Source organism: Antedon mediterranea, chromosome 5 (assembly GCF_964355755.1).
Source record: "Antedon mediterranea chromosome 5, ecAntMedi1.1, whole genome shotgun sequence".
NCBI lineage: Eukaryota > Metazoa > Echinodermata > Crinoidea > Comatulida > Antedonidae > Antedon > Antedon mediterranea.
In genome coordinates this window covers 19910165-19932925 of record NC_092674.1, presented here as the reverse complement: position 1 = coordinate 19932925, position 22761 = coordinate 19910165, and the positions used below count along the sequence as shown (strand labels likewise).

General features: G+C 34.3%; 1 protein-coding gene across 2 annotated transcripts in view; it reads right to left on the bottom strand.

The window, feature by feature from the left end:
* The window catches only part of LOC140049277 (transcriptional coactivator YAP1-like), a 31598-nt gene extending 9430 nt beyond the window's left edge, over nucleotides 1-22168 (bottom strand). For both annotated transcript variants that reach the window (XM_072094120.1, XM_072094121.1), the window contains exon 1: nucleotides 21462-22168. In XM_072094120.1, coding sequence (XP_071950221.1) covers nucleotides 21462-21871 — 410 coding nt within the window. In that variant the 5' untranslated portion in view covers nucleotides 21872-22168. The remainder of the gene's footprint in view (nucleotides 1-21461) is intronic.
* Between the last annotated feature and the right edge of the window lie 593 nt (nucleotides 22169-22761).

Sequence of the window (22761 nt, the reverse complement as noted above, 5' to 3'; positions counted from 1 at the left end):
CTCCTCACCAAGGTGTACAAATGGGTACCTGGTAAGATCAAACTGCACTGATTACTAGCTGCAACATATGTTTCCATACATGTTTGTACAAATACAAATGGTTGGGGTGATCATGTGAATTCCTATGTGAAGCGATTTAAAGATAGTAAAGTATTAAGCGCGACACGTATTATTAAATATATGAAAAATTGAACAAGAAATGCTGATTAGTTAATATTTTCAGTCTTAAAAATTGTATACATATATGATAAACCAATTAATTTATGATTATTAGTTTGCATGATAGCAGTTTGTTACTTCTTTCATTATTCAAGGTTAATGAACAAAGCTGAAGATTACAGTTTTTCAGAAGTGCAATACAAAGTTGTATTAGTTATTTGATGACAAAACTAAACTGTAACCAGAATAAAACAAACCACAAAACACTACCAGCTGATTATGACCACTAAGCTATTCACTATTATCATTTATTAACCTTTCTATATATATTTATTATAGGTTTTATCATATACTATAACTTATAGTATAAGTTCCATTGCATTTTAGTAAGAGAAATAGAGTAGAAAAGTGGGTTCCAGATATTAGCTGGATGGTGGAATCTGTACTGGTCCAGCATTCATGGACTTTATAAGATTACAATTTAGATACGCTGTTTTACTTGTAGTTGTATTCAGTGCTGTGCGTTTCTGTGGTTAGTCAATTTAAGCTGCAAACAATACTCATGAGAGTTGTGGAACACCTTTCTGACTTGGAACAATGCTTAAACACAATACATGCAACACAATTGTTTATTGTAAAGTCTCTATTGTTGTTTAATAGAGGAAACTGTATTTGGTAACCTAATAATGAATGTAAATACACTATAATGGTGTAAAATAATCCAAATTAGTCATTTTTAATATAGTACATTCTACAAACTAATTACTATTTCTATAATTTGTTATAATCCTATAAGTTGTAATGTTAGAATACATAGTTTTTTAGGAAAGTTGTAAATTATACAAAGTGAGCTCAAAAGCACATCAGCAAACCAGCAATTTTCTAGTATAGTAGGGACATTTTTCATACTAGTTTAGACTTTTTAATTGAGCAAAGGTAGCTGAAACTTTTTGTAAATTTATCAATTTGCCAAAATGTATGTATGATTACAATAAGTTAAAGTTACTTTAAGATTTTTAGAATGTTGAGGGAAAATAACAATTATAAACATGAAATGATTGTATAGTTTTAGTAAAAAAAAATTATAAGTACATGGAATAAAGGTAAGCAAATTACATAATCAAAAAGACAATTTGCAATCATGAATAATACCACCAAACTTACGAGTTAAGATGACTATAGCGAGGCATTTAATAAAAAGGCAAACTGCCTTAAAATGTAAATGTGACATGTTTCGAGAAACTATTTTCATCATCAGAACACTGTAAACAACGCCTAGAGTGCTTATACCAATAGGACATGTGTATGTAAATGAGTAATTTGCAATGTAAATTCTTAAGGAAGTAGAGTGAGAGTATAGTATTAGTAGGAGCAGATTAGAATGAGATGGAATGGGTGATTACTATAAAGTTGTTAAAGTTAGTTTAAGAATAAATAATTAAACTGGTTAATTAACAAATATACTGTATGTATGAGTCAGTAGATATAGCATGTACTGAAGCAAATCATTTCTAGAGCAATTCTGATAAATTTGGAACAAACTGTATAATGTTCAAAACTACACATGACATCAAGATTAATTAATTAGCAAGATGTAGGGGTCAGTAAAGAGTGATATTTCAGTGTTTGCAACAGGTGAAGGCCTTTGGGTGTGTGGGCCAAACTGAAACAAAGAATTGTTTCACTACATTAATTCTGGAGACCTTCATTTTGCTGTACCACTAATCCTGATCAGTGGCTAGGCTATTAATGTAATTCCTTTTGGGTAGGCTGGAACCAGATTAAAATGCCAATAGTGTTGAGGAAAAACTGAAAAAAATATGTCTTGTTAATGGTAGTAAATTCTGTAATAATAACTAATAACAAAAAAACTGTAAGCTCTTTAGTTTCTTTAAATTGATAACCAACAACAATTGCCATTGTAATTATGTATATTTAATATTATGGCATTTTATCCTTTTCTTGGGAAAGAGTGTACAGTATGTAGTACTTCTCTAGATCATTTCATAACATTTATTTTATTGTACAGTTAACATGTCTTAAAACACTTCTCCTTTTATCAACCCCCTGTATTGTAAAGAGTTTAAAGTTAGAAACAATTCAAACATTGGCATTTTGTTCAAATATATATTGCAGCATAATTGTATGATCCAAACCATATCCTAAATCTGACATAAATGGTGTGGGTAGAACAAGTGCATGAAGGTTAAAAGAGAAAAAAGCATAAGTAATACTGTATGCTATTCTGAGTGATATACCATACTTGACACAACAGAACCAATGCATCATTTTACTTCCTTGTTTATAAAAAGTACAGTATGGTTACCATGACAATGGCAACAAGATCCCTCTTCTGGTATATAGCCAATGATGATGTTCACCTTTTAACTTGCTACTTCTGACTAATACTAACATGACCTAAATTTGACCTAGGCTTTGAGATAGGCATAATAACATTTTAATGATGAAAACTAGGACATACTAACTAGTCTACTTGTAACACACTTTTCAGGTCACTTTTAATGCACATCAAACTATATTAAACCTTACACATTTTGGGTGTTTCGAAACTAGAGACCAAAGACCCAAGACTCAATACGAAAAGAGAGACCCCACTATACGAAAAGGGAGACTCTACTAAGTACTATACAAAAAAAGTGAGACTTAAATATACAAAGAAAGGGAGACTTAAATGTACGAAAAAAGACCCAACTATACGAAAAGGAGAAAATGAAAGACACTGCAAGCAACAAGCTAACCATTTTACTGGGTTTGAGAAAATAAACAAATTCTTTACATATAGAAATGGAAAGTTGTAAATTGCATTCCTAGGCAGCAGCAGGGTGCATTTTATTAGGAATGTTTATTCCCAACCACCTAATATTAACAGCTATATCATGACTAATACTGTGAATATTTACATTAGGAAGATGGCCTGCTAAAGTGAAGTTTGTCAAAGTCCAAAACTAAAGTAATCCATACTCATTGAGAGGGACTTCTAAAACTGTAACTGACTCAAAGACAAGAGTTTTTGTTCATACTGTATTTTTGGATGGGCTGTCTGTGACCAACTGAAAGACCAAGTTTTGGTCACCTCTAGGCTTCCACAAAATGTACTCTTATGTAAAATCAAATCAGCTCAGTATAGTTGGTGATCAAGTGTCAAGTCAAATAAGGTAACGTAGGCCCTGTTTCTGCTGCCAAGAAAATACCGTATTTTATACGGTATTTTTTGAATACCGTATATATATACCATATTTTTTTGGCAGCAGAAACTGCGTTCATAAAAAAAATACCGTATTTTGTATACCGTATTTTCCCCACCAAATTTGTGGATAAAATACGGTATTTACAAATTTATACCGTATTTTTTGTACCCTTTTCTGCTGCCAATAAAAAATACCGTATTTTTTTTTTACCTGTGACATGAGGTCAACATCGTGTTTTTATTTTCTGTCGCTGTCAGCTGTTTTACACACGTGTATAGATATTCGTCGAAAATGTGGAGCGAAGACGTCACAGTATTTACTATATAAATCTGTGTGGGGAAGGAGGGGGAGGGGATGGGGAAAGAGGGGATGGGGAAGGAGGGGGTGGGGAAGGAGGGGATGGGGAAGCTAAAATGTCCGGCCAACTAAAAGGTAATAAAAGGGACAACCACATTTATAAAGACATTTCTAAAAAAATAAAGCAAGAGTACGGAATAGACTCCAAAGCAAGTAAATTCAAAGCTGAAGAGCCTGCGAAAGCAGTAAAAGATTGTAAAAGACAATAACTCGGAAAGGGAAGGAATTACTTGTCCCCATTACAATGTTTTCTGTGCTCTCACAACATCTCTATCACTAGGGCTAGGCTGTTGAAAGTGAGACGTAAAACTTCCTTTATTGCGACTTTTAATTATTGACCAAATAAATGAATGGCAATTTGGGTAAAAAGGATGAAATTTAACACGACCACCCAAGAAGTATTGTTAGCAGAAACGGGGTACTAAAAAATACGGTATAAAAAATACCGTATTTTATACCGTATTTTTATACCGTATTTTGAGCAGTTGCAGCAGAAACAGGACGGACCGTAGAAAACTTTGGATGTCTATTGGTAATCTTGATCTCTTCTAAGAAATGACTAATTCAGCAATAATGAAACCACCACCAAAAATAGTACTACTGGCAAAGAACCAAGTTAGTTTGCTTCAAAACACACTACTTGCATCATTAAAATATTTCATATTTCATTAGTATGGTCAAATGAACTTTCGTAATGAACTAAAATACAGTGTGCAATAGATAATATTATTCGTCTTTGGTGTCCTAGTACATTAACAGAATCAGGGTTTTAATGCAAGACCATGAAATTAGCAAGCTGGCAATACCACCAAGCTGGCAATACCACCAAGCTACCAATAGTGTTTATGAAATATCTAAAGCCTAAAGAGCCCCGCTGTACAATGCTGTCGGAGTTGGATTTAAGCACCCAGAACTTGCTGAGAATTGAGACGCATCCTCAAACCAATAAAACATTTACGAAAAATAAATGGCACCAGATAACAGTTTTACAATTTAACTTTTTGCACAAAAGTAGCATAATTTGCATACATTAAAATCTTTTGTTTATTATATCTGAAAGGTCACTATACAGTCCCAAAGTGTGCCTACACATTTGCTGGGTCAACTACAGCCTCTGAAACCTGGCTAAATCCAGAAAGACAGCAATTAAACACTCATAAAAGAATGATTAATTACCAATTTCTCTGAAACTTCCATAAATGCACCTAGTGTGTTGAAGTTGGGAGAATAAAATATCTGTAGTACAGTAGGGCTAGCAAGAGAGAATAAGAACAAATATAACGTTTTTGAACAATAAAATTTTGAATGATTAGTTTAGGCAGTGCAAAACCTGGTCATATTGGTGACAATCTGAAGAGGAAATACTTGAAACAAATTATCAGAAAGATTTCCCACTGGACCTCTCTCTAAAATATCAACACATACTATTCTTTCAACATCCAAAACTGACAAGCTAATTGGACAAGTCTACAATTGTGGTAGACTGCAAATATAAGTAAAAGTAGTCTTGCAATACAATCAGGCAAATATTGCAGTCCTCAAAAAATATAATTATGTAAATGAAGAACGGTTTAATAATTTACACTAACTGATTAGCTAAACATTTTATCAGACTCTATAAAAATATAACTGTAAGTAACTGATTCAAAGTTTAAAATAACTATTTAACCCATTACAGCATTAGTAGGGTAGGAAGGAGGGGTTACCGTGCACCCCCATGATGTATTTTTTTAATGTACATTTTTGTAATCCTGAATATATGTAATTAACATTTTTTGATGTTCCCAAGACGAAATATTGTCCCATGGGGTTTTTTTGGGGCCATTTTGGTGGCCATCTTGGATTTATCAAAATCATAAATATAGACGATACTTGTCAAAGACTGATCATAGAGGTCTGATTTTGGTCTTAAATTGTTCAGAATATGCACATTTCTATGTACTATAATGAAAATTTTTTGTTCAAAATGGCCGTAAATGCCACTTTTGACCTTTGACCTTGTTTTTACATAAGGGTCATATCTTGGTAACCCCTGGTCATAAAGATTTTATTTTTGTCTTAAATTGTTCAGAATATCCATATTTATATTCGCTTTAATGGAACATATTTTTGAAATTTGACGGGAAATATCATTTTTGACCTTTGACATTATTGCATAACGATTTTCGCAATAATTTAGGTTATTTTTGTATTCGACCTATATCTTGACAACGAGTGATCATAGAGGTTTGATTTTGGTCTTATATTGTTCAGAATATGCACTTTCCTATGTACTATAATAAAACATTTTCATACAAAATGACCGGAAATACGACTTTTGACCTTTGACCTCGTTTTTACATAAGGGTCATATCTCGGTAACCAATGGTCATAACGATTTTATTTTTGTTTTAAATTGTTCGGAGTATCCATATTTATATTAGCTTTAATGAAACATATTTTTGAAATTTGATGGAAAATATCACTTTTGACCTTTGACATTATTTCCACCCGAGGGTCATATCTCGGTAACCCCTGGTCATAAAGACTTTATTTTGGTCATAAATTGTTCAGAATATCCATATTTATATAAGATTTAATGAAACATATTTTTGAAAGTTGGCAGGAAAAACAACTTTTGACCTTTTACTCTGTACCTTGTTTCCACCCGAGGGTCATATCTCGGTAATCTCTGGTCATAAAGACTTTATTTTTGTCATAAATTGTTCAGAATATCCAGGAGTGAGGACCTCAATTTTCACAGAATTCTTATATAGTAAGAATGTTTCTGTTTTCAAAATAAAACTATGTATATGTAGGTCTACATATACTCATTCAAAACCCATTTATCAAGTTACTGCAATAGATGTTCAGTCATCGTCCACCTCAAATTCAATTTCTTGTTCATCATCTTCATACTCTTTCAACTCCATGGTCGTTTTCTCAACTAGATCAATAAGATGGGCTGAAAGAATAGGACTGCATGACCAGACTGTCCTGTCACTATGCCCCTGTAGTTCATTCATACTAGTGTGATATCTTGTTTTAATGATTAAATGACAGTTTGGCATGCCCTACATCAGGAAATTTCCAAATAAGAGGAAGTGCCTTCATCTAACCCTCTATGGTCAAATGTATAGAGGACATATTCCTGGTCAACTTCTTGATATATATATATATAAGACCGAGGCGATCGTATTTGGAGTGGAGTTGTGTGTTCAATTTAAGATCCTGCTGGTGCTCCGATTCATAAATAGTTGCGCTCTCAAATACCTCTCAGAATGATCGACAATCAATAAGAGAAAGCGAGAACTAAGATCTAGTCATCAGGTGCTACTGGACATTCAGAGGCGCAAACATAGTTGGGGAGATCGGACTTTCAGTATTGCTGGACCTACAGTAGGTTCTGGAACCACCTATCTTTGAACATTAAACAAACATCATTATTGAGCACCTTTAAGTCACTACTCAAAACTCACATTTTCTGATATTTTTGGTAGCACCATGAACAATGACTGTTGGAATGGCGCTATATAAATCGAATGATTGATTGATTGATTGATTGATTGATTAGTAGCATCTTCTGACCGCTTAGTATTTATTGTATTACTGTACTGAATACTCAGTAAATGGCTGGCTGTAGACAGGCAGCCCAGATACATTTGGTTAGATGAGCTAGGTACCACTATCTGACTATTTAAGTGTGTTAATTGGAGGTCACTTGAAGTCAATGTAAATGGAAGTCTGCCGGGTACCCCCTGCTGCGTCTATACCGGGGGACACGAAAGGTGCTAACAAATCGGCACCAATTAGATGAGAGAGATACCACCTAATTTCACCACCATGGGATGCCCATTTGCATCCTATATACCAATATCATATCACCAAACATTTTGTCCTCTGCAATAGGCCCACCAGACCCCCCGAGGGAGGGCCTACAAATGGTGATAGCATAGCTGAGTGAGGTACCACTCAAAATTAATGCCAAATGAACAAGTTGTGTTCATACAATACTAAATGGGTAACGACAGACTAATTGTCTGCTGCACCGCAAGTGCCAGACACCCTAAAGTTCGACTAGAGACCCCCTTCCCACAAATGGCCTAGATTAGATATTGTAGATACCACCAGCAGCCAATGTTATATGATTTAGCACAATGTAAGAATACCAAATGACCTATTACAGACTATCTGTACACTGCCTTGGCCCTGGCAGACCCCTCTAAAGTTCGACTAGAGATCCCCTTCCCACAAATGGCCTAGATTGGATATTGTAGATACCACCAGCACCCAATGTTATATGATTTAGCACATTGTAAGAAATACCAAATGACCTATTACAGACTATCTGTACACTGCCTTGGCCCTGGCAGACCCCTCTAAAGTTCGACTAACGACCCCCTTCTCCCAACTAGCCTAGCTTAGATATTGTAGATACCACCAGCAACCAATGTTATATGATTTAGCACATTGTAAGGAATACCAACCTATTACAAACTATCTGTACCCTGCCTTGGCCCTGGCAGACCCTCTAAAGTTCGACCATAAGTATACCGTGCGTAACCTTAGATATTGTAGATACCACCAGCAATCAATGCCAACATTAAAAGTCTTTCGGAGATTATGGCCTTGTGAGAAACACTCATCCACTAAATGTAAAAATTTGGGTCCGATATTGGTCTTTACGTTCTTGCTGTACGGAGGATTGAACCAAATTAATGATGTTTCTGTTTCGGGTTTTCTTTTTGGTTGTTTGTTCAGGTGTAGCTCATGTTCATATCTATTATTTCTAAGTGCTTCTTGGTACTGAGGTATTGCTGCATTAAACGAATTTTCATCGGATGAGATGTTTGAGAGTCGTTTATTTATTGCTAGTGGTATACATGTTGTGGTGTACATAATGGCGTATTGTTTGGTTTGGTGTATATGGGTGGAAGGTACCTGTCCTCAGATCGAGTGTTATGTCAAGAATACCATCCACGTGTAAAATACAATTATCCCCTTTTCTTTCCCTAAATTTTCCATTTAATGAAGAATAGAATTTGATTAGAAAATGTATTTTTGTAGCCGTCTATCAGTACTGTTTCCAAAATAAATTAAGATTATGAAGATGTTGACATTAATTTTGTTATTGTCTCTTCCAATTGGACAATAAACACATTCTATTGGATAAAAGTTGTTTGCAGACCTAAAAGTACTGTAGCCACCTTTAATTATGAATACTTATGTAATGAAACGTGTTATCAGACACTTTTTTTTAATTATTTATCGGATACTTTTTTCTAATTTGAGAATTGTTAAGAATTCTCGCATTATATGTAAATTATATTTAAATAAGGGTCAAAGGTAAAAAATGACATTTATTGTCAGTTTTTGAGGATAAATCATCATTAGAGTGGATAGCATGTATATTCAACAGTTTTTTATAAAGTCTGTAATTTTCCCTTTTTCTCAGCATGTTGTTATTTTATTTACATCTTTTAAATTTATTTTTACTTTAAAACAGAAAAAATTCTTACTGTATGAGAATTCTGTGGAAGGTGTTAAATGTGACAATTGATAGTAACATTTATGATCATTGTTTTAAATAAATATTCATTAGAGTGGATAGAAATATGTATGTTTTGAACAATCTTAGACAAAAAAAATTTGTTACCAAGATATGGCCCTCAAGTGAAAATAAGGTCAAAAGTTGTATTTCATTAAATGTTATATAAATATGGATATTCTGAACAATTTATGACAAAAATAAAGTCTTTATGACCAGAGATTACCGAGATATGACCCTCGGGTGGAAACAAGGTACAGTAAAAGGTCAAAAGTTGTATTTCCTGCCAACTTTCAAAAATATGTTTCATTAAATCTTATATAAATATGGATATTCTGAACAATTTATGACAAAAATAAAGTCTTTATGACCAGGGGTTACCGAGATATGACCCTCGGGTGGAAATAATGTCAAAGGTCAAAAGTGATATTTTCCATCAAATTTCAAAAATATGTTTCATTAAAGCTAATATAAATATGGATACTCCGAACAATTTAAAACAAAAATAAAATCGTTATGACCATTGGTTACCGAGATATGACCCTTATGTAAAAACGAGGTCAAAGGTCAAAAGTCGTATTTCCGGTCATTTTGTATGAAAATGTTTTATTATAGTACATAGGAAAGTGCATATTCTGAACAATATAAGACCAAAATCAAACCTCTATGATCACTCGTTGTCAAGATATAGGTCGAATACAAAAATAACCTAAATTATTGCGAAAATCGTTATTCAATAATGTCAAAGGTCAAAATGATATTTCCCGTCAAATTTCAAAAATATGTTCCATTAAAGCGAATATAAATATGGATATTCTGAACAATTTAAGACAAAAATAAAATCTTTATGACCAGAGGTTACCAAGATATCACCCTTATGTAAAAACAAGGTCAAAGGTCAAAAGTGGCATTTACGGCCATTTTGAACAAAAACTTTTCATTATAGTACATAGAAATGTGCATATTCTGAACAATTTAAGACCAAAATCAGACCTCTATGATCAGTCTTTGACAAGTATCGTCTATATTTATGATTTTGATAAATCCAAGATGGCCACCAAAATGGCCCCAAAAAAACCCCATGGGACAATATTTCGTCTTGGGAACATCAAAAAATGTTAATTACATATATTCAGGATTACAAAAATGTACATTAAAAAAATACATCATGGGGGTGCACGGTAACCCCTCCTTCCTACTAGACTACATGTCTATCATAGCAACATGCATTTAAATCAATATACAGTACTGTAAATAATACTGTATTTATATTGCAGTAGGTTCACTGAATTTAACATTTCAAAGTTAGCAGTGCTGTTGGGCCTATTTGATTAAGGACTTTACCATTCATTTTCTATGAGTACTTATTTAACAGAGTATATTTTAAACATTGAGTTAGTACTTAATCAACAAGCTTTTTATTAAAAATGACTCAAATTTACACTAATGATTTAATTTTGGTAAATCCAAATAAATGGTATAATCAATTGGTTTAACATAACAAAAAAATGAAATGGGCATCTTTTAATTAAACTATACCGATAAATCAGAAATATACACTTTAAAAAAAGACTTCATAGGACTCATTTTGTGGAGATGTAGGCTTAGGCCAGATGCCCAATGAGCTGAAAGTGTCACACGCTGACCGAGTCCAGGGAATCACCTTTTATAACATAATATTTTTTACTACTACATATAGGGTCATTCCATCTCAGTTCACCCAAAAAAAATGGAATTTTAAACCCTACCTCTTCCAATTTTGATGAAATTTGGTATATGGGTGATTCATAGCAATTAAAGCCAAAATTTCAAATTTTAACTTTATCGGACCAACGGTTTTCGAGATATCGCAATTTCAATTTTCGGTTTTTACGCAAAAAAGGGAGCGGCCGCCACGTTTCAAAGAGCTGTATCTCGGGAACTATAGGTTCGATTTTAAAAACAAAGGTATTTTTGTAAAGGGGAGACCATAAGGAACCTAAATATACTAATTGTGTGTGTTTTATGTTAATTTTAAGTTGAATAAAACTTTGACATATATTTTGACCTTGAAATTGACCCCGTGGAACACGCCCGATTTGTTGGTGACTATCACGAAAAATGTAGCCCTACTTGTCAACTACAACATATAACAAAATTGGAGGGGTTTTTTTGTTTGTTTCCATGAAATTACAATTTGAAGTTGACATACCTCTTCCTTTTAGTGTATTTTTGGTGTTGTTATATACTTATACACAGTGTGAACACTAACTGTTAAGGTGTCTTATTGTTACGCTTTCTCATCAGGCCCACTTAAACAGTAGATATACTTTGATATGAGAAATACTGGGTAACTCACATACTTTTCAAATCAATTTTGACACATAGTTTAGTGTCCTTACTATGTTATTATGCATATTAATGCATAATAAGTGATTGCAGAGAACATACATCAGTTACTGATGCCTTTTTAAAGGTTGTCATCCCCTATTTAAAATCAAAACTACCAACCATGAAAAAAGTTCATTATTTCACAGATGGATGTGGCGGCCAATACAAAAACAAATATAACTTTATTAACCTTTGCCACCACCAGGAAGATTTTGGTTTAGACGCCGAGGGGAATTTTTTCGCTACATCACATGGCAAGAGTGCATGTGATGGCATAGGTGGAACAGTTAAGAGGCTTGTCACTAAGAGAAGCTTACAGCGTTTGACTGAATGTCATATTCTCACATCTCTCAGTATGTTCGACTACTGTGTAATTTTTTATTTTTATTTATGTCTTTAGGCAATGTGGCCAAGGATTACCAATAGTGAATTAATCACTGTCCTATCAGATAGGTGGTAATCCCCCTGATACAGGGGCTATTGTGTGAACCAGTTCACCGGGATAACCCCCTACTCTTTTTCGAATAATGAACTGGGTTCTTTAAAGTACACACAGGTTATAACTGTGTACACTGGACCTACGGTTTATAGTCCTTATCTGAGAAGACTTGTTCCACCACCAGAACTAGGAGCGAGTCGGCCTCGAACCCTTGCCGATGTTGTTGTTGGCTCTTTAGGTACGGTAAACGACGCCCCTGCCTTAACCGCTCGGCCATATGACTCGCTCATATGGACATTCCAGGCATCAACTTTTTTCATGTGGGAATAGATGAGGTATCTACTGTGGAAAAAGAAATAAAGCCGAGATTCAACCTCGCCCAGACCATCAAGGGTACATTACAATATCATCGCTTTGTTCACGTTTATCTGGCACAGATGCAGGTCTACAAACTTAGTACCCAGATAAACCCTCCGGATGTGGTAGTGATTCAAGAATCTTTCAGTGATGAAAATGAAATTGTTGCTGATACACAACCCACCATTATTAGACTTCAGAATTTGTGTGCTGTAGTTATGATGGTGTCCCATTTGGTTGTGGATGTCTCAGAAGAGTTTGGGGATTATCAAATTAAATTTATGCATCCTCATGGGCCAGCGAAAATCTTTTATTGGCCGTCCAAAGAAGACTGTTGTTGGATTCCTGAATCAAATGTACATTGTATTATAGCCTCTCCGTTTATAAAATCCTCTTCGACTAGGAATTACAGTAATTTCCCAAAATGAACGCCACAACATTTCTAAATACTGTTTGAATTGGCCAGATGACAAGGAGTAAAGGCCAGACATAGACAATTGTAACATTATAATAATATTTAGTTTGTAAATAAAATTATTTTTGGAATACATCAAATTGACATTGAAGTAATGCATGGACAGACACCAAAATACACTAAAATAACATAGTAAGGACACTAAACTATGTGTCAAAATTGATTTGAAAAGTATGTGAGTTACCCAGTATTTCTCATATCAAAATATATCTACTGTAGTGTTTAAGTGGGCCTGATGAGAAAGCGTAACAATAAGACACCTTAACAGTTAGTGTTCACACTGTGTATAAGTATATAACAACACCAAAAAATACACTAAAAGGAAGAGGTATGTCAACTTCAAATTGTAATTTCATGGAAACAAAGAAAAAAACCCCTCCAATTTTTTTATATGTTGTAGTTGACACGTAGGGCTACATTTTTCGTGATAGTCACCAACAAATCGGGCGTGTTCCACGGTGTCAATTTCAAGGTCAAAATATATTTCAAAGTTTTATTAAACTTAAAATTAACATAAAACACACACAATTAGTATATTTAGATTCCTTATGGTCTCCCCTTTACAAAAATACCTTTGCTTTTAAAATTGAACCTATAGTTCCCGAGATACAGCTCTTTGAAACGTGGCGGACGCGCCCTTTTTTGCGTAAAAACCGAAAATTGAAATTGCGATATCTCGAAAACCGTTGGTCCGATAAAGTTAAAATTTGAAATTTTGACTTTAATTGCTATGAATCACCCATATACCAAATTTCATCAAAATTGGAAGAGGTAGGGTTTAACTCATTGGGTGATCTGAGATGGAATGACCCTATATACTGTATACACTAAATACAAACGATAATTACTGTAGGCCTATACATGTGCTTTTTAAATAAAATGACAAGACTTCCTTCAATGTATTAATAAATTTTGAGGAAAATAGCCAAACACAAGACTACTGTATGTATCAGGAAAACTTGATTTCTTAAACCTGTGCCATTGGATTAATTTACTTTACAATAAGTTGATAAAAATGAGTGGGCGGTTAAAAAGAAGTTTTGTGGTTTTAAAAGCAAGCTGGCAGATTAATAAATTATAATAGAATTGTGGTTTGTTTTTATTTAATTAGAATCTATAGGTATATCCTGAATGAGGAATTAGCACATGATCATGGCAATAAATCTTTGATCATTCTTGAAAAATCACTTTTTTTATATTTAAACAAAAAACTTTTGTTTATTTGTATACAGTACATATTATTAATACTACAGTACAGAAAGAAAGTACTGCAACTTTACCTACGAAGTAGCTTCGTAGATAGAACGTAGGCTACGTTGTTGGCTTCGTAGGTTCCATTGCTTGGCTTCGTAACCTCAATTCAACTTTCAATGAGCTACGTTCTGAACTTCGTAGGTAGTTCGTAACCTATATTATAAACAACCCTGCGATGTTCTTAAGTGAAGTAAGAAGGTGTGAAATTAATGTGGTAAATTTAACTGCCGGAGGACCAAGTTGTAAATTACTAAAAATAAATAATATTTTTTAATTGTAATCGTTTCCTTCGTGTATTTACCTACTCAATGGCGAATGTAAATATAAATTTCCCACGATGTAAAAACATAGAGACACGATCCAACACAGGTGGACATCAACGAATCGGCCAACTAATAAACAGCGAACGTCCAGTCCATCCAGAAACGATGCCGAGAAAAAAGATCGTAAACAATTCATTCTAAATATAGTATCAGAACGTTCAACACAAACAATACATCGTACAGTAGGCTATGGACAATACAGCGTAGGAGAGATCAATGACCTACGATCTACCTACGCATAGGCTACGTGTAGCTACGAAGCAGTAATTTCTTTCTGTACTGTATTCATTTCAACATTATCGTTTTGTTTAGGACCTATTTCTGAGAGAACCAAAGCACCTGTTTCTAATGAAACATTACAAAATGGTTTTACTGTGAGAACAGTTTTTGTAGTTGTTGATAAAAAGAGTGCGTTGTACTGTAACCTCACTTTTACTACCTGTACAATAAACCCAGTTTGTCAGGTAGCCTTCACTATGGGTGCGTTTATACAACATGCTACAGTAATACACGCATATTCAACACGCCTATGAGAAGTGTGATTGTATAACATCGAAGAGATTCCCTGTAATGAGATTTTAATTGCAAAAAAGGCTACTTGGCTGAATCTTAAAATTGTGTGGATTCCCGGTTGCTGTTGGCCTGTTGGAAGTGTCCTCAGGGTATTGTTTTGACCTCTCGTTAAATAAAAGTATGTCCTGTGAAAATGTTGACCAAATCTAGTAGATAATTGTGCCTTTTTTTGCATATTTTAACCAATTTAGCAGTTAACATTAACGCTAATCAAATGTTGGCATAATTTGGCAAAATGTAGCATAGTTTTATCCTAATTCTGAAATATTTTTTTTTTTAATTTCAAAAGCAGATTTAAAAACTCAATAACTGTATAAACTAAATTTTAAACGAAATCCTTCTTTTATTAAAATCCTTAATAAAATCATATTAATTCATAATGCATGCAAGTATATATACAACTTTAGGATTATGAACTACGATATAACACGGTATTAAGATTTCATGTATAACTGCAAGGTTTTTGTGGGGTTGACCTCGGCCCGTGCAACACGCTAAAAATTAAAGACGTGTTCAAATTTAGGGTGTTGTATAAACACAGCCTATGACATCACTGGATATACTATCTACTAACACAGTTTGAATGTCAAATGTTAGCCCAGTGTCATTTGACCTCATCTCAATGACCCAGGATTGAGTCTAGGTAAAAAACAGACTGTGATTGCATTAGTTACTGTAGCTAAAACTGACTCCACAGAAATCGTTTGATCAAGAATCAATCAAGATTAGTTGTTTTAATGTGTCTAAAAAATCAAATATTATAAACAAGTTGATGTCACCATATTTAAAAAGTTTTTATTCAACTTTATAATAGTACTAATCTCCTTAATTCCAAAGCAAATTTAATCAATTATTAAATTTGTTAGTATAACAAAAACAAGACAATGTGCAATAAATGCTTATAGCTTTTAGTGTATCACACAAAAAAAAACAATAGTGAATATAATTCAACCTGTTTACTAAATACTAAACTGAATTCTACCAAGCAAAAGCAAGTCTTTCTTCTACTAATGGCACCTGTAAAGGCCATGGTAGCAGGTGGTATTAAGGCACAATAAACCTTCTCACTACCCTTCTATCTTGCTCATACATAGTGGTCGAGTTTTAATATAGTTTGCCTTATGCTTCATTAGCGTCAATAGTATGAAACAAAGCCAAAGTCATGATATGGCACTTCGAGAGAGAGAGAGAGAGAGAGAGAGTATGAAACAAACTGACTTGGAAAAACAAGTGCACACTATAATATGAGTAAATTACAGAAGTGTGTTCTAACTCAAGTTATACTAGCGTTTTCACCAAGTCAACTGTATTTGAACACCACTTCACACACACCTGCTGTAAGAACAAAACTTCCCTTTAGCTAGTACAGGTACTGTATCACCTACCGGTAACATCCGTTCGATATACACCTACGCTAGTGTACAGGTATCTGTTCTGAGGGTCCCAAATGATCACCAATTGCTGGATGGATCAACCTCATTAAATATGGTTCAAATATAATAACAAAAATAAAGTTTTTATCGCTATAACCTGCAATGTTATACTGTACCCTAACCTACCCTACTTCACTTCTTGGCACCTACAGTATGTAATCTTTACATACTGTACAGTATGTAATCTTTACATACTGTACGTCATGCAGTTCCAGTTCTAACCAAATAAACTACAGTAAGCAGGAGAAAATAAATAAAAACAAGCAAATAGGCGAACAAGAATAAAGCCACACAGTTTCCAAAAGATTGCAACTACAGCATTGTTATTTTATATTGAAATACTGTTTCTGCTGCCAAATAAAATACAGTATTTAATACCGTATATATTCAGTATTTTGTTTGCAGCGAAAACGGCGCTTATAAAAAAAATACCGTATTTTGTATAGCGTATTTTGTATAGCGTATTTTGTATAGCGTATTTTGTATAGCGTATTTTGTATAGTGTATTTTGTATACCGTATTTTGTATACCGTATTTTCCCCACCAAATTTGTTGATAAAATACGGTATTTTCAAATCTATACCATATTTTCTGTAACCATTTCTGCTGCCAATAAAAAATACCGTATTTTTGTTACCTGCAACATAAGGTCAACATCATGTTTTTATTTTCTGTCGCTGTCAGCTGTTTTACACACATGCATAGATATACTGTACCTGTATTCGCGAAAATGTGGATCGAAGACATCACAGTATTTACTATAATTATAAATCTGTGTGGGGAAGGAGGGGAACCTAAAATGTCCGGCCAACTAAAAGGTAATCAAAGGGACAACCACATTTATAAAGACATTTCTAAAAAAAGCAGGAGTACGGACAATAGACTTGTCTCCAAAGCAAGTAAACTTAAAGCTGAAGAGCCTGCGAAAGCAGTACAACATGTAAAAGACAATAACTCGGGGAGGGAACGAATTACTTGTCTTCAATACGATGGTTTCTGTGCTCTCACAACATCTCTATCACTAGGGCTAGGCTGTTGAAAGTGAGACGTAAAACTTCCTTTATTGTGACTTTTAATTATCGACCAAATAAAGGAATGGCAATTTGGGTAAAAAGGATGAATTTTAACATGACCACCCAAGAAGTATTGTTAGCAGAAACGGGGTACTAAAACATGGTACAAAAAATACCGTATTTTTATACCGTATTTTGAGCAGTTGCAGCAGGCCCACAGTCAACTCTCCCAATACCGGACACCTTTGGGCTGGCCAAATATGTTTTTAATGGTAAAAATGAATTTGGTACAATTTGGACTTCAAGATAAGTCTGGTATTGGGAGAGTTTCCGGTTTTCAGAGTGTCCGGTATTGAGAGAGTTGACTGTACTATAAAATGGTATTAGTACTGTATATAGCATAACTATATCGGTTTCATTTAAATCGGTTAGCCAACAACCTTTTTTATCAGGTATGTTTACTGAATGTATTTCCATATTTTAATATTATATAATTATCATGACTTACTGTATTACTACTATCAAAATATACCATGTTCAGTAATTAGTTCAAAAAGTCCTTTTGTCTGCTGTTTCTCAATCAAATACATAACTAGGCTTGGTTCAGATTTCCACAATAATGTAATATTTTTTCTTGTTAATAAATGAACTAAACTACATTTTAAAATGCCATTTTCTGTCCAACACAGGAAACTACTAGTACGGATGCATTCATATCCACTCACACACTCCACTACCATGCAGCAGTCATTAAAAAAACATTGGAAAAGAATGAGGCCCTGGAGATGAGGTGAAGAGATAGGTTGAATGCAGCATTTATGATCCATTTTCTTATAATACATTTGTTAAAACTACCTACTGTATTTATGAATGATTTATAGATATTAGCCTTATATGCTACTAAATAACCTGTATTTTATTTTTCTTCAGGAGACTGTCGCTCACATTGTTTTAATACTACTCCTATAGCTAAATTACAATTATTATATTAAAATTATAAGGAGATGATTGTAGTTAGATAATCGGTGGAATTCTAATATGCGTTGCCATTTGTGTACTTTATTTATTAAACTCTACAGTGTAGACGAATGTGTCCTGTTCTTGCAGTAATTTAATTTTTTCACCCATTATTTAAAGCTAATCTGCGATTTGTTTGTGGCAGAAACAGGCATGTTTATCACATTCACATAAATAAATTCTGTTCCTAAGAGAAAATTAGCTTAATTATAAAGAAACAGGTTTTTCTTGTTAATGTTAAGATTTGAGCAGTTTGATTAGAAAAGGCAAGAAAGAAAATTGTGTATTATGACCATGAACTTCATTTTGAACTCCCTTAGCAATCAGCTATGAAATGAGATCCAGAAATAAAAGAAACTTGCTAAACACATTAATGACAGATAGAAAGAATCTTGAGTGTATGTATTACAGTGCTTTAGTCCATCAGATGACATCAATAAAAAGAGGAAATGCGCAGAGGGACAATTTATACTACTGATTGACCACAGATTTTATAGCATTGTTTAGTGGCTGTTTACAGAAAGAAGATTGTGAGTTTGAGAGCTATATGGAAGGCCATACAAGTGACTTCTAATCAGTGGATATAAATCACATGTAAACAACACTAAATGTTGATAGAGAGAACTAAGATTTGAGTCATTAGTCAGACACTACATACAGAAATACACTATATATAGAGCATACTGTAGTAGTAGTGCATCTGAATCATCATTCATTCCAAGGCTTAAAACAATGTCTTGCAAAATAGAATGCCCCCCAGTGTAAGTTACTAAGTAATACCACTTCACATAATTCATGGACAGTAAAGGTATTATCTTGTGTAATATATACAGTAGGAATAATTTACATATAGGAAATATGATATAAAAGAAGGGGAATGGCTTAAAATTGTAGATGTCAAAATCATCTTAATATCCTTAAGTACAGTATAACATTAGTAGGTAAGGTCATATTACACAATTAACTACAGTACTCATTCTACCTTAATTAGAATTAGATGTACTGTTCCTTTTGCAATTGGGTTTTGGGATGTTAGCAATAGCAATAGTACTAACTAGTCCTACTACAGTCAACTCTCCCAATACCGGACTCTCCCAAAACCGGAATTCACGAAAAACCGGACTTTTTTGGAGGGCCCAATTTGTCCCTATTCTAAATGTACTGTAATTTATCATGAAAACCGGAATACCCAATTCCGGATTCCGGACAAATTATGAAGTACAAAACACGAAAATTAGCGTCTGAAAACCGGACTGACAGTTAAAAAACTCCAAATATTTACGAAAACAACGTAACATCGTCGTCGCTGACTCGGATTCAATACATTCACAATGTACAAAAGCTTTTAACCATACCCTCACCATGCATGAAGTGCGCGACGTTTCGCGGTACGATCAAATAATGTTGCCATGGAGCACTACACTGTGATTGACAGGTCAGTTCATTGTTAACCCACGAGGCGGCAATTGCTTTGTTGCGTATCGAACTGCGGTGGGCTTTTTCACATCGAAGCGCTATGTCTTAATGTCTATTGTTTTTAGCAGGGAGTTGTTAACAACTCCCTGTTTTTTAGCATATGAATTGTTTTTTAATAAAGTTCAATTTACATTCCACTTTGTGTCTTTGTTTTGTTTAAATTATTGTTAAATTCACAATTGCAATAGGACTTTAAAAAGGAATGTTTCACTAAAAATGTGCATCATTATAAATTTGGAAATCATTATGGCAAAACGTAAACGGAATGAACTTGACTTAACTAGTGTTAATAAACTTTGAAATGTTACCAATTAATTATTGTGTCATTATTGCTTGGCTCGTTTACCTAATCAATTTTCATCATTTCTATCAAATTACGTCAAAATAAAGGAGCTTAAAAAACATGTGGTCTAGGTGTGGGCGTTTTTATTTGATTATGACACCTCTGCACATGCGCATCAATCAAAGCCCCATGCTGCTGCTGCTAGCTAGCTCACGAAAAACAATAAACAGACCGAAATTATGTTCACCGTACGTACGTACGTAGGCCTTTTTGCCGTTAAAAACACATTGAGAAACAATAATTTACTATTGTAATGTTTTATTGGTACAGTAAATAATGTAACTTTTAAAAAAGGTAAATTGAATTACTGTAGCTTAATATTAATAAAGTAGGCCTAGGCCTATCAGTATTTATTTAATTAAAACTAGATTGACACAATCATAGCCTAGCCTAGGCCTTCCCTACGCTAGGAGACCGTACCGGGCAGCATTCGGACCGGTGATTCAAAGCATTTTCAGTGACAATGTGATGACTTAAAAAATATGTTTTCAGGAAACCGGACTTTCGAAAAACCAGAAAATATATGCCCGCCCAAGGGTGTCCGGTATTGGGAGAGTTGACTGTACTTTTATTACCATCATTTCCCACAAACCCCTCAAATATACATAATACTGTACTCATTTAATACTATTCCTTTTCATTTTGGAGAGTTTGTTTTTGTTTTATACAAGATTGGAAGAGGATATGGCATCACTAAAGCTTGGTTCCCACTAGAACGTAACGCAAGGACGTAAACGCAACGCAAGCGTTTTAACCAATGACAAGCGAAGTTAAAGACAGTTAGCAATCACAAGCGAATAAGCCATCGTTTGTGATTGGTCAATTCACTTGCGTTGCGTTACGTCCTTGAGTTGCGTCGCTAGTGGGAACGACGCTTTAGTTAGTAATAAATCTATAGTGTCCTTTCTGGTGCGCCTCCTATCTTTCGTTTGGTTCCCTCTGCCCCAACATTCCCTCCAACATAATAAGAGCAAGAAAGGACAGTTCAATGGTTCCCTTAATAAATCTTAGATACGTTTCGCTCTATCATCTTTACTTACCAAGTATTTTTAGTTTTAATCAATGTTCGCAAGTTACTGTTCCAAGTAAAAAATAAAAGGCACTGAAATTTGGTTTTAATTAATATGTAAACTTACTTTAAATAATAGCGTTGACCCTGTGGGGTTTTAGCCATCTCCCATCCTTGTGGCATTGGCATATCATCTGCAGTTACATCTAAACTTTGTTCTCGTAAATGCGTATGTTGATCTTGGGTACTACGGTCAATCTCTTGCATTTGAGCAGGTGATGAATGTGCCCGGTTATGTACAACATGCATTCCAATTAAACGAGATGTGTTGTCGGTGCTTGATTCTCGGGAATGAAGTGGTTTCCTATCTGGTTCTTGGTAAAATGATTTTGGTAGATTGCGCATAGTCCATGGAATATTTGGCTGTTTAACTTGATCTAGCTGGCGAGGATTTAACGACTTATTAAATAAATCTTCCAAATCGACATCCGAGTCACCCCTTACATGAACGACATGCTTTGGATCCATGTTGGTCATATTGGACCAACCCTAACGGTGGTACTTTGCGTTGATGACGTCTAATACTAGCTGATGACAGCCGCTAAGCCAGGCCTAGCACTAAAATATAAATCGCCTGTTTTATTACACAATTATAAGCGTTACCTTTGTATTTAACAAACCAGTTATCTTAATTTATATTCAAACAATAAAAACACGCAATGAAATGCATGAATCAATCCTGAATTTTACTGTAAACTATTGTTGAATTTGTTGATGACTTAGCGTCGCGAACAACAATCGCTACACACCAATTGCTACACACCAATAGTACGCTGTTCTGCACTGTAGAGCGGAGGTGTACACTTCAGTAACTACCAATACACACATCTACCTTGTTCCCAAATTTGGGTCAACGACCGACTGGTATCGTGCACTTCCGCCAATAGATGTAGATCAAATAAAATAGTTCAAAAAATAAAACACTATGAAACAAATTGTTTACACATCAATCGTACATATTCACAATCTAATGAATCTGTATACGCGTATTTAGATGAAAAATAATGCATTACCCACTGCAAGTTGTAAAAGTTCAAATAAAAAACTTCAGCGGATGAACATTTACCATGAGTTATCCGACTCCACTTAGTTAGTAGTGCGTACTCAGGTACGAAAACTACGTGGGGGTTCTTCAATGCACTTTCATGCAAAAAGATACTTTCTACGTCACAGAGTGGTATCGCAAGGTGAAACAAGGGCGGGGCCAGACATTTTGGCGATTGCCATAGTTTATACCATTGTCGTGCCCCAGACATTATTACATTATTTCATTTTTTTCTTGCGATTCGGTTTTAGAATACTCTGTATATCTTTTTTTTTATTAACAAATTCGGAATTTAATTGAAGAGTAATATTTAATAATTTTC